The 12,362-nt window shown below is 44.7% G+C and overlaps 1 protein-coding gene across 3 annotated transcripts in view; it reads right to left on the bottom strand.

Annotated features, from left to right (window-relative positions):
* The window catches only part of LOC119709698 (protein spinster homolog 2-like), a 135,131-nt gene that overhangs the window by 23,997 nt on the left and 98,772 nt on the right, over window positions 1-12,362 (bottom strand). For 2 of the 3 annotated variants that reach the window (XR_005259409.1, XM_038157766.1), the window contains exon 10: window positions 7,963-8,061. The exons of the other annotated variant lie outside the window; for it this stretch is intronic. Coding sequence is in view for 1 of the 2 variants with exons in the window: in XM_038157766.1 (XP_038013694.1) it covers window positions 7,963-8,061 (99 nt within the window). In the remaining variant the exon portion in view is untranslated. The remainder of the gene's footprint in view (window positions 1-7,962; window positions 8,062-12,362) is intronic. 3 annotated transcript variants of the gene reach the window in all.

Genomic DNA, 12,362 nt, shown 5'->3' with positions numbered 1-12,362 from the left:
TGCAGTCTAATCACAAGTCTTTGATACCAACCTAGCTGTGAAAGTTCACATCTCCTCCCTGGCTGTGCAGCACAGAGCTCAGCCCAAGAGGAATGACTTTGCTGAATAAACCTCAGCTTGAGGCACTTTCACAGCAGAACAGGACGGCGTGTGCTCAGCTGGTGGCACCACCTGGATGGGGTCCAGCTGGAGACAGCTCCTGCTTTCTGGAGAACCAGCAGTGCAGCTGCAGTGGGCACCATCCCAGCCCCAAATCCCCAACTGTGTCTCCATCTGAGTGCAGGAGACAATAAAGGAACAAAGGGAAACTTCATTACTTTCTCGGGAAGAGTGTGGTGTGTGCTTTGGAGCAGGGGACAGGCCATGGAGACGGTAGATGCCAAGGTGGGCTGAAGCCCAAGGAAGGCATCTGGATTCCATATTCTGTCTCTCCTCAACAGTCTGGGAGGGTAAATTAACTGATTTATTAATTACACAGGGTAATGGCAACAACATCTCTGAAATCACGGTTTCATTTCCTCTCTCTTGTTGCTGAGTCAATATCTCAATTCCTCTGCAATTAGCTTCTCTAAATTTCTGATGTTGCCTCTTGGGCACAAATCCTGCTATATAAAAGGGTATTTTTTGGCACAAATGTCTGATTTCATGATTACCGGTTTGATACAAAGCAGGTTCTCCCTGGCTGATCATTTCAGTACAGTTCCTTAACACAGTATTCCCTGTAACCCCACAATGGTTTGAGATCCACCCACTCTGAAGTCAGTGTGAATATGAAAGGTTTCTTTAATTTTCTAAAAAAATGGAATATGAATGCAAATTAAGCTGAGAAAGCAAAAAGGAGGGATTTTATAGTAAACAATTGTCTGGGCCTGGGGGGGAGCAGAAGAGTTTACACTGTGCTAAGTGACATGAGGAACACTTTATAATAGGAAGTAAACCTGTTTTTTTAATGATATTTCCCCCCTCCCAGGATCACCAGGCTGCATTAAATACATAGTGCGACCTTGAAAAAGGCACAGTAAATGAAGATGCTCCATAGGGATGCTGCTTGCTATGCCAGGACATGGACTTGGTACATCAGAGCAATATCTGCCCCATTTATCCTGGAGAGGGTTGAAAGTCTCTTTTCCTCAAGTCATTAACTGTCTTTCTCTCCAGTCTGGTCTACTCAGGGATTTTTTAAGTTGAGACTGGCCTTTCTCTGATCCCAGAGGGAGATGCCTCATGCCATGGGGAATGTGAAGGAAGTACCATGACAAGGCCCAGGTAGGTGAATATGTAGGGATGGAGGTGCCCATTCCCATGCAGAAACAGGTCTGGGGCACAGGACCTTTAGCAGCAGCCCTGTCCCCACCTCTCCTGGCTGCATGGGCCCCTTCCCTGTCTGTGTATCCCACAAAAGCAAAGGGATTCCTTGAGTTGAAGAGAATCTGGACACATTCTGAAAGGTGCTCAGCGCCACAAAAACTGCCCATCTTGGGAGCATGCAGGATCCTTGGCAGCTCAGAGGAAGAAAATATTTATTTAAGGAGGTTTTCAGTGCACAGAGGAGTGACAAAGCAGATGAGACAGAGTTTGAAATACTCGAGTGCAACAATGACCTGCTTTGGAGTTCTGGGCTTTCTCTAGTGAGATACTTTCACCTACATTAAACATTTATCAAAAACACTGAGAACCGTACATCTAACAAAATCATGAACATAACAGATGCACAGAACTCTGAAAAAAACACCAAAGCAGGCTGTGAACCCTGGGTACAGAGCATTTTAGAAATGGGAAGTCATTTGGTATTTTATTAACAGACTTAAATTTTATCTGTTCCTGACTCATCAGAAGTGGGAAGCTTGTTAGCTTGCTGCAATGAGGAGATCAATCCCATGAGGACTGGTCTCCAGGTGGTTAATTCTGCTCTTCTTTTGCAGCTGACAGCTATGTCAAAAATTTGGCCTCTCAGTGCACTATGAAAAAGGCTTTTAATTACTCAGGACCAGAGAAATCCTCAGCTTAAAGTTACAGCTTGAAGAAACAGGTAATAAGGAGGAGGGGCTGGAGGTTCCCACCCTCACATCATTTCCCTGGCAAGCACAGTGGATGTTCAGACTAGCAAGGCCAAGTTCCATTTTACCCACCACAGTGTGGGTCATGCACAAGCATGAACGTGGGGAAGATCTCTACAGGAGGAGGAGTGCCATCAGGGTCACACCACACCTGTCAGGCAGCTAGGACTTGGTAAAGAAAGAACAACAAATACAACAAATACCATAAATGTGTATCACATTTCATCTACCAACTCTATCAGGTGATGGGAGACGCTGCTTATACAGACTCATGTACAGTATATCAGAACATGCTGCAAAAGGCAACAAGGCAGAGACCTCTGTTCCATCCTCAACTCTACAAGACCAGTGAAATACCTCCTGATGGTCCATGAACCAGAGAGTGATGGCAGGATATTGTATTTGCTGGAAAATGTCCTGATGAAGGCAGGAATGATGCATCTGACTCCATGTTCTCAGAAGGCTCATTTATTACTTTATTATACTGTATTATATTAAAGCATACTATACTAAACTATACTAAAGAATACAGAAAGGATATTTACTGAATGCTAAAAAGATAATAATGAAACTCGTGACTCCTTCCAGAGTCCTGACACAGCTTGGCCCTAATTGGCCAAAGAGTGAAAACAGCTCACAGCAGAACCCAATGGAACAATCACCTGTGGGTGAACAATCTCCAAACACATTCCACACGAGCACAACACAGGAGAAGCAAATTAGATAAGAATTGTTTTCCTTTTCTCTGAGGCTTCTCAGCTTCCCAGGAGAAAAATGCTGGCAGAAGGGATTTTTTTCAGAGAACGTGAATGCTACAGCAGGAGAGTATTTTGCACATTTTTGTTTCAGGACATTACTGCCTTTTTGACCTCGAGCTCATCTCTTACCCTGCTTTGGCAGGAGGGACATTAGGTGCCCCAGCAGGCACCTAATAGGCCATGTTTGAGGAATGGCTGCATGGGTCACCCAGGGACAGAACATCCACACTGCAGCATCACATCCCAACCACCCACTTTACTGCAACACCCTGTTTTTAAGTCAGACAGAAGTGGATTTGACTCCCAGTGGGCTGCGGCCTGTTTTGGTCTAGCAAAGTAGACTGGAAAAACTGTCCTTCCAGAGTAAGCATGTCCTACTCTGAAGCAGCCATAGCATTTTAAACCATAAAATACGAATTTTAAACCATAATTCATGAATTCTGCTTTCTCAGGCAGGCAAGTCTTTATACACAGAGCTACGTTCCATACAGATATACTTGGTCAGGTAAACACCTTCAAACCAAATCAACAAAAAAGGCTGTTTCAAACTGGGCCAAGACCCTGTGAAATCTGCACCTCCAGGTATAACTTTCATTAAAAAGTATCTTAAATGCTGCATTTACTACAGTTTTTCTTGCCTTGCCCCTAATGAAATGCTGATCTGCTTGCCCTGATACTCTGCACCAGGGATAATTAACACTGCTCTGCTAACTACTTGCTAAAGGAAGGTCATTAGTATCTTGCTGCTTAAATAGCTCACAAGGTTTATCAACCTGCTCAGAGGAAAGCTGGGGAAGGGAGAAAAGTGAAGGGTGTCAAGGCTCCCACAGCCCAGCTGGCTGGAGGTGGTGTCTCTCCAGTAAAACTGAACCAGCCCAGGAGGGCAGGAAAGATGGGAGCCACCATCAGAGGAGTCCAGGGAGCAGGTGTTAGCCCATCCAAAGGTGCTCTGGAGGAGAGCTACCTCTGGCACTTAGAACATCCTCTTACAGGCTGATGTGGCCAGGTGACAAGGAGATACAGACTGGTTTTCATCCTCAGACCTTCTGGGCAGCTGCACAGAGAAGATGAGAGGGAGTTTAAGCAAACAGGAGAGCAACCAGCAGCAGGGCAGTGAGGGCAGTGTGTGCCCACACAGCCCCTGCCTGGCACACAGGGACAGCACCTCCTGCAGCAGGTCCTGTTGGCATCTCAGGCACAGGCAAGGCAAGGGTGGAAGAGGAAAGTGCTCAGCAAATTGCAAACTTGGAGGAAGGAAAGAAAAAGTTCCAAGCCACAGCCTTGAAATAAAACCCTGCTTTTGCCTGCATTCAGATTTCCAGAAGCAGAAGAGCAGTCAGGAAGTGGAGTGGGACACAAGAAGGATGATGTAAACCCTGAGCAGGGAAAACAGGTTCATGCCTGGGCACAGATGGACACAGGAGCATGAACTTACAACTGTTTTATTTCAAAGGGCAACCAAGATCAAACCAGAATTAGTGATACAAAGAGCTGGAGTTGTGGTGCAGCCTGAGAAGAGTTAACTGTTTCACATGCTGCTGCTACCTCCCTCCACTTGCTCTTCTGAGTCTGAAATGCTGTCTGAGCAGCAGTTGAAGACCTTTATCTGATACTCAACATTAATGGTGGGATTTGGGGCATTTCTCTTAACACTTGTGTGCTCCAGCAATCGTGTCTGCATAGTGGCAGTGGTCAAATACAGAAAAGTACTACTTATATTTGGGTGCAATGCACTGAGCAGGTGAGATTTCTCACCTACTACTTCAAGAATAAAGCGTGGAGTGACTCTGGAGGTGTTAAAAAGGAGTTATTTAAACTAGAGGCTGGTTACCACAAAGGTCCTGAAAAAAGTTACAGCTCTCTAGGAATAAAAGCTGTCTCATCTACTGAACTTCTGCAGCAATGCCTATTCATATTTGGAAATGAACAGGCAGTGCTGATTTACAGTAAATGATCTCAGAGCTTGGCATGTAATAAAGCTTTATGCAAATTGCAGCTGCCACCCTAAAGCTGTATTTGCATAACTCCTTTGTAAGTCAATCTTAAGCCTTTTTACCATAATAAAAGTTATCAATATTTAAAGAGACATGAAAAATAGCCACACATGCGTGCTCCTTGCCACTTTGCTTTTAAGCACTAATGTGTATTTGCTGCTTTGGGTGGTTTAAGGAGATGCAGTGCAAGATTTGGAATGGGGTGAAACGACAGAAAGTCTGAGTGTGACCTTGAGCTCCAGGACACACCACAGAGCACAGCAGCAATTGCACACCTGAGGCTGTGGCTGATCAGCACCTTCTGTGTTCCACACAGAGATTTTATGATCAATACCACATTTATTGGTATCCAGCAGAGATAACTGCCTGCCACAGCTCAGTCCTACAAGAACAAGGGTCCCCAGTTCTTTATTAAGAGCATTGCTGGAGGGAATCTCACTATAAACTTACCAAAACCATTTAGGATTCCAGCCGTGTTTGATCAAAGCACTGATCATTTAGTGAGGGAGCTTCAGGGGAATTCTGTAAGCAGTTGGAAGACACAGCAGAGCTCCAGGATCCCAGGTGAACCCAAGTGATCAGGAGGTTGAGTTTCACCCCCTCTTAGCCTGCCTGTTACTGCAGCTCACAGAATCATTAAGGCTGGAAAAGACCTCTGAGATGATGAAGTCTAACCTGTGACTGAACATCACCATGTAAACCAGACCAGAGCACTGAGTGCCACGTCCAATCCTTCCTTAGACACCTCCAGGGCCTTCTGCTGCTCTCCTTCAAAACCTTCCCCTGCTCTTGGTCTGCCTTGTGAAGAGTCTGGAGTCACAGCAGTGGGAGCTGATGCCCTTAGGGTGGGGATTTCCAGAGGGACTGTGGAAATTAGGCTCCCAAATTTCCCTTAAATCCAGCAGGAGTAGATTACTCAGCCCTCACAGACTGCCTTGAAAATCCTGGTCAGAATCTGAGCCCCTTCTGCAGCCTGCCCAGGTGGGGTTTCAATGCTGCATGGGCTTTCTCCATCCTGCACTGCAGCTGGACAATTCCTGTGGTTTTAAACACCCAGGCTCAGTGCTTGCCTTAGCTCTGGTGCAGAAGTTGGCTGTCCCTTCACTTTAAATAGTATTTGCTTTCCTGTGTTATGTGGAGCTGTAGCTGACCTTTCAGTCCTGGCAGCAGAGGGAGGATGAATCAGCCCAGCCAGAAAAGAGGCTGCACAAAGGGATGCTGGCTCCTTTCATAGCATGAGGGCTTCACTCCTCCTCTTCTGCACAGAGCCTTGGACCTGCATCACCTCCTCCCAAATCACAACTGCCCAACAATTACAGCATTAGAAAAGGATAATTCAAAATAATAACGACTATCTTCCCAGTCTAAAGAAAGCCTAATGCAGCTATTAAATTGGGGCAGTACATGTTTCAGCCAAGAATCCTTAAGTAACTCACAACTTGCCTGATCTCTGAATACCAGGAGGGCAAGGCACATTATTTCTACAACCAAAGACCTTTTATTTTTAATCTATGACATTGAAGAGCCCCTGGCAACTTTCAAGAGTAATTGCAATCATTCAGGGCCTCAGGAATTCCTCCTGGACATCCCTCTTCTGTAAGGAAAAGGATGAACATGCAGCAGTCACCTGAGGCAGCCGGGCCTGCCCCAGCCCTGCCCTCATCTGCACTCCCTGTGCTGCCTGGCTCCTTCTCCTCTCCCACACTCCCCACATCACCTGCCCTGCATGAAGCAGCCTCTCCTGCAATTCCTTTGTTCTTGTCACCTTCAAATAACTTCTAAAATAAGATTGTTTCTCCCCAGGTACCCAGAACATTGAAGTAAATAAAGAGTTAAGCTAAATCACGCATTTTTATTCTCTTGTGAGATTTCTCATTTCTTTGGTCTTCTCAGTCTTATCTGTATCTGCCTTTTCCTGTGTGCTTCAGAGGGCTACAGAGCAGCCATAGCACTGCCACTCAAAAGTAAACATTGATGTATATTTAAACAGATATACTCACAAAATTAAGTATATATAAATAAATACGTGTAGCTACACACACTGGTGTCTACAGGATGAATAGATGAGCAATGATGGTTGTGAAAAATAAAAAAGCCCCGCAGCACCCAGCAGCTGTGTCTGAGCTGAAGGAGCACATCAAAGTCCTGTCTCTCAGGAGATGGGACCAGTGAAGATCCCAGTTACATCCCTGGGAAGCAGCACTTTGAACACATCAGGAGCAGGGTCACTTAGGGATTGCTGTGGAAGCTACTATATTTTATAAATGATCTGTGATCTCTGAAACTCCATGCATCAAACTCCACTGAAGGAAAAAGACATTTCCCCAGTATATTCAGATTTCTTTTCCTCATTACATTGTTCAGACCTTTTATTTTCAACTGTGAATGTTTTCTGACTGCCAGATTTTGGAGCTGGGTCTCTTGTTCTGTTCTGCAGTAGGATAAGGGTGGCATAGGAAGGGAGATCCTCCGTCAGACCACGGCCAGCCACTGAAGCAGTCACAGAAAGGAACCCAAAGTGAACACCCCAGGAAGGAACACTAACAAAACCCCTGGCTGGGCACTGCCCAGGCTCCCCAGGGCATGGTCATGGCCCCAAGGCTGCCAGAGCTCCAGGAGAGTTTGGACAGTGCTCTCAGGCACAGGGTGGGATTGTTGGTGTGTCTGTGCAGGGCCAGGAGTTGGACTGGATGATCCTTGTCAGTCCCTTCCAGCCCAGAATATTCTGTGGTTCTGTGATTTACTATCACACAAAGCAGGAAAGCAGTGTGTTGCTGCCCATAAACAGATATTTGGTTTCTGAGGTCAGTTAAAGCTAAACACACACATTACTCTCTTCCAGTCTAATTTCTATGGGCCCCATGTCCACACCACACCAAGAGCACTCTCTCTTTCCAGAGCTGCCTGTGAGCTTTATAAACACCTCAGGCTAAAAAGATGTGGTAGCTTATTTCCCACACCCAAGTTGTCCCCCCTGGCTTGAACTGCAGCTCACAACAACCCGGCCAGGTAAAGAAAGTGGCAGTGCTCTGCAGCACTTCCCATTCTGTGACAAACACAGGCCTTCCTTCCCAGCAGGGTCGAACCTGGCATTTCAGATGAGCAGTTTGGAAACCAGAGCAAACCCTGCCAGAGCCTGCTGTGAGCACTTACAAATCCAATGAGATAAGGACTGCCAGCATCTCCCAGGAGGTGTGAAGTGAAACTCTGCAAGGCCACTGCGGTTGCACGGCGAGTTGGAATGACCACGTACTGCAGAGAAGGGGAAAGAAACACAAATAGGTAAAGAAGCTGAAATAAGAACCTGCCCATCTGCCTTGTACTGCTCACTTCACGCCCAGGGCAGCACAAAACAAACCAGCCACCCCAGACAGAGCCACTGGCCAGTCCATGGCTGCCTCAGGCAGCTGGGAGCTTATACGCTTCCTTTTTTTTGTTTGTTTTGCTCTCTATTCTTTTCTTAATAATTGCTAACAATTTGCACTGGTTTTTGGCATGATCCTGAGCTGATATTCTCAATGAAGCCAGCACTGGTAACTCCTCAAGGATCAAGGTTAGCTCAGAGCTCATTATCTTGCCCATGAAGTTTGGACAGTCATCCACTGTATCAATCTGTGCATCACTTTGTATTTATATACTGGGAAACTTTTCTGCTGCTTTATTGCCCAAGCAGTCAAACTCCTAAGACCACTCTGCAGCTCTTCAGTCTTTGTTCTCATGTTCACTGTTCCACACCATACTACCATTGATAAACTCTCTTACCTCAAGAATCATCTTTTTACCATATTACCATCTTCATTACATGAATACGTTGAACAGCAAAATTCCTAGCAGAAATTCAGCCAAACTGCACTGCTAACCTTGCTGGATTGAAAGAGGTATTTATTTCTATAATAAATATATATTATACCCTTCCTGCTCTGGAGTTTCCTGTTGGCAGGGGCTGAGGGAAGGAAGCTCTGCCCTCTCTGCTCCACTCTCAGCTTGGATTATCAGCTTTGCCCACAAGACACTTTGCTGTTGCTCTTCAGACTGTATTTTGCTTTGCTGCTAGGGAGAATAAATTTTAAAGTTGCTCAATACCATCAGCCTTCCAATCAAGGACTGTGCTGTAACCTGGGATATTTGCTTTATTCCATAACAAAAGTTATTTTGTTTCCCCAACTATCAGCAATCCACATCAGTATGAAAGGTCATGGCCACAGATCCTCCCTTCCCACTCCATCTCTAGCCACTTCGCATTTTTCTCAAAAATTTGTGATTCCATTTGTGAAAAGTGACAAAGTCACATTAGGAACAGTTTCCACAGCCAAGATACTGTATTTTGGTCTGCACTCCTCTAATAGGACATGACACCCTTAGCCAGGTCATGCAGAATCAGTCAGATTGCACAGGAGCAGTGGAAAACACAAATTACTTCCCCATGAAGGGACTGGAGCTCACAGAAAACAGAGCCCTAGCCACGGAAGGGGATGAAAAATTAAAAAATAAAAACTCAGCAATCCCCTGTCCTGTGGAATGACCTTAATTTTATAATACACTTTTTAGAAGCAGAAAAAGTAATTGTCTCTGGCATAAATTGTTAAAGACACTGGCTAAGGACATCTGCATCAAGTCCACATATCCCAGTTTATGAATTGATCCTGTCTTGATTTAAAGGCTGGAAGTAATGAAGAATTCAATAGGTCTCTGAATCCAAGTGAGCGTTGTTTCTGCCTGTAAGCACTGTGCCTTTTGCTGTGCCTCTGACAGGAATGATTCTTGTTCAGCCCTTTGGAGACCCTGATCCCTTTTATTTATCCACTTTCTCTCTAACGGGTTCCTTCATCTTTCTTTAGAAGTCCTGCCTTGCCAGGATCCTTGCAATCCTTTCCCAAAGTAGTTTATAAATTAAATGTGACATTTCAGGAGTCATCCCCAGCCAGAGATACACAGAGATCCTTTGCCTGGACTGACTGGCAGGGAGGACTCACTCAGGGCACAGGACTAAAGCACAGTGCAGTGCCTGAACTATTCCTCACAGGGAGGAGGAGTTGCTGTCTGCAGTGGAAAGGATCACCAGAAAACCAGAAACAGAAGAAGGAGCATTGAGAAAATCCACACTAAAAGAGAACTGATGCCTATTTAAAATTATCATCTCGTTCCAAGCACAGACAATTCCGAATTTTGGGTAAGATGAGATTAAATTATTTTCCTTAGGGTTTACCATGTGTGTTCAGATGACCTGCCAGCTCTTTCATCCCTGCTTTGACAAAGCTGCAAATGCACACTGCTAATGCACTTTCATGCCATGTATTAAGCAGGCACCCTGTTCAACTTCTTCTGAGCAACAGAAGAGCAGGATATGTTCAGACCCAGAGCACCCAGCCAGCTGTGGATGTCAAGCCCTGCCCTCCTTTCGCATCCAGCAACTCAGAACATGACTTGAAGGGAGAAATCCCAAGAGAAAAATTAGCTCTAAACTTCATTAGAGACACAGAAATGTGCTGAAGGTCAGGATGTGAACAGTAGAAGAGCCCCACAATTCATTCCCACTCCCCCAAGAGACAGATAAGGCATGCAACCTGGATAGACCAGACAGAAGTGAAAAAAAAATTAAGAGTGAGTTATTTTTGTTCTTCCCACCTGGCCCAGTTCATACAGGGGCAGTGGAGAAACATTCTGTAAGAGCTCTTTGGGAAAGGGCATTTGAGTAGATAAAGTGGAATTCTACCTAATTCAAGAGCTGTACATAAATGTGAAACACAAAACTTAAAACCTAAAATAATTTTTCTTTCTGTAAAGTTTATGTTAACCAATCTGGAAAAAATAATCTGCCTGGTTCTTTATCCATTTTTGTAGCAAAAGGACAAAAGAGATGGCACATTTATCACTTTCAGGAAGTGGCAGTGAATTGATGCAAATTAGAGGAAGAAATCTTAATGATACCTGTATCATATGTGTGCATGCATATATAAATATTTATACAGATGAATACACATATATTAGACATAATTTTGCATGTGTAGCTATATTATGCAAACACAGTTTTGCAAGTAGGAGTACAGTTTCCAACTTAACTGAAGAAGTTATTGATGGTTGAAACACCATGAAGTGCTAAAACTTGGTACATTTGGTCTGGAATTCAAGAGACAAACATTCCCCTCAAAGCAAAAACCCAACATGTAGCAAGGAAATGAACATGATCTCCTTGAAAAACATACTGGAAAGAAAAAAAAAAAAAAGCTTAAACCAGCACTCCAAAAAATGACAAAAAAATACTCCACCCTATCCCTACTTAAAAAACATTTTGTTCTGATGGATAGGAAGCAGCTGGTAGCAAACATCTACTGTTCTTGGAAGACAGGAGTAAATTATAACTCTAAACGGGCATTTCAATACTAAAATAGACCTAAATTCAAACCATGCACAGCCTGGTTTGGACATCCCACAGAAACTGGGGGTGGGAGAGCCACAGCAGCCAAGGAGGAAGCCTGTGGGATTGTCCTGGCTTATCCCTGATTCCAGGTTCAGAGGCAGGCAGCACAGAGGATGGGCAGGGTGGCTGACCAAGCAGCTCTGCTCTTTAAATAGAGGTTCAGAAAGGCCAGGGATTACTGCTGACATCTCCTTCCTGTGATGAAACCAGCAGGAGATGGTCTGAAAAAAGAGAACGGGGAAAGCCAAGGAGAGATCACCCTTCTCCCAGGAAAAGGCCACGTGCCAAAGGGGTAAGTTCTGATGTTGATGTCTAAGCTTGAATAGAAACTTTACTCTCTCAAGCACTCTGCTGCTCTTTCTGGGTCAGGACAATTCACACTGGCCTCCTTCAGCACCAAAGACAAAGAAAACATGCACTAACACTGTTCAGCCACTGACAGAACCTGGAAATAGCCCAGTTGTCCCTGCTGTTCAGAAAAGGGGAAGGCTGGGATCCAGAGAGATCCTCCATAAAAGCCAGGCACGCACTGTGAGAAAAAAAATACTCCCAAATGAAGAGAAAGAAGGCTGCTGTGGCTTCCAGTTCCCAGCACCACAGAGCAGAACACCTCCACCTGCAGCCCTTGGATGGTTTGGGGTGGCTGTGTTCCCTCATTCCCAGGCATTCCCATTTGGGGTGGCTGTGTTCCCTCATTCCCAGGCATTCCTCACCTGCCTTCAAATCTAAGCTGCAGCACTTGGAGTACTGTGTGGAGACACTCAGAGAAACAACAAGAACCTCTGGAAATGCAATTTATCTTTGGCTATAAAAATAGGGCAGAATTTTGCACTAAATAAATAACTGGGTTTTATTTTTAGGGAAGGTAATCAGAATAAAAGCAACATTCTTACATGCCTATGGCACAGCTGAGCACCAGTCTGTGCCTGTTTCAAGCCTAAAGGAAGACTTTGACTTTACAACAAAACAACAAAGCAGCTTCTCCATGGCAGGTCATGAGCATTTAGAAAGAACTACTGTTTTAAAAGAAAACAGAAATATGCAGAGCAATTTTTTTTGCATGAATGTCAGGACTATGAATAAACTGGAGGATGGCTTTTCTCAGCAAAGACCTAAAGAGACTGTGATTGAAATA

The sequence above is a fragment of the Motacilla alba genome, chromosome 19, assembly GCF_015832195.1.
Source record: "Motacilla alba alba isolate MOTALB_02 chromosome 19, Motacilla_alba_V1.0_pri, whole genome shotgun sequence".
In the NCBI taxonomy this organism is placed as follows: domain Eukaryota; kingdom Metazoa; phylum Chordata; class Aves; order Passeriformes; family Motacillidae; genus Motacilla; species Motacilla alba.
The sequence above is the reverse complement of the archived record's forward strand: the minus strand, read 5'-3'. Positions and strand labels throughout refer to the sequence as shown.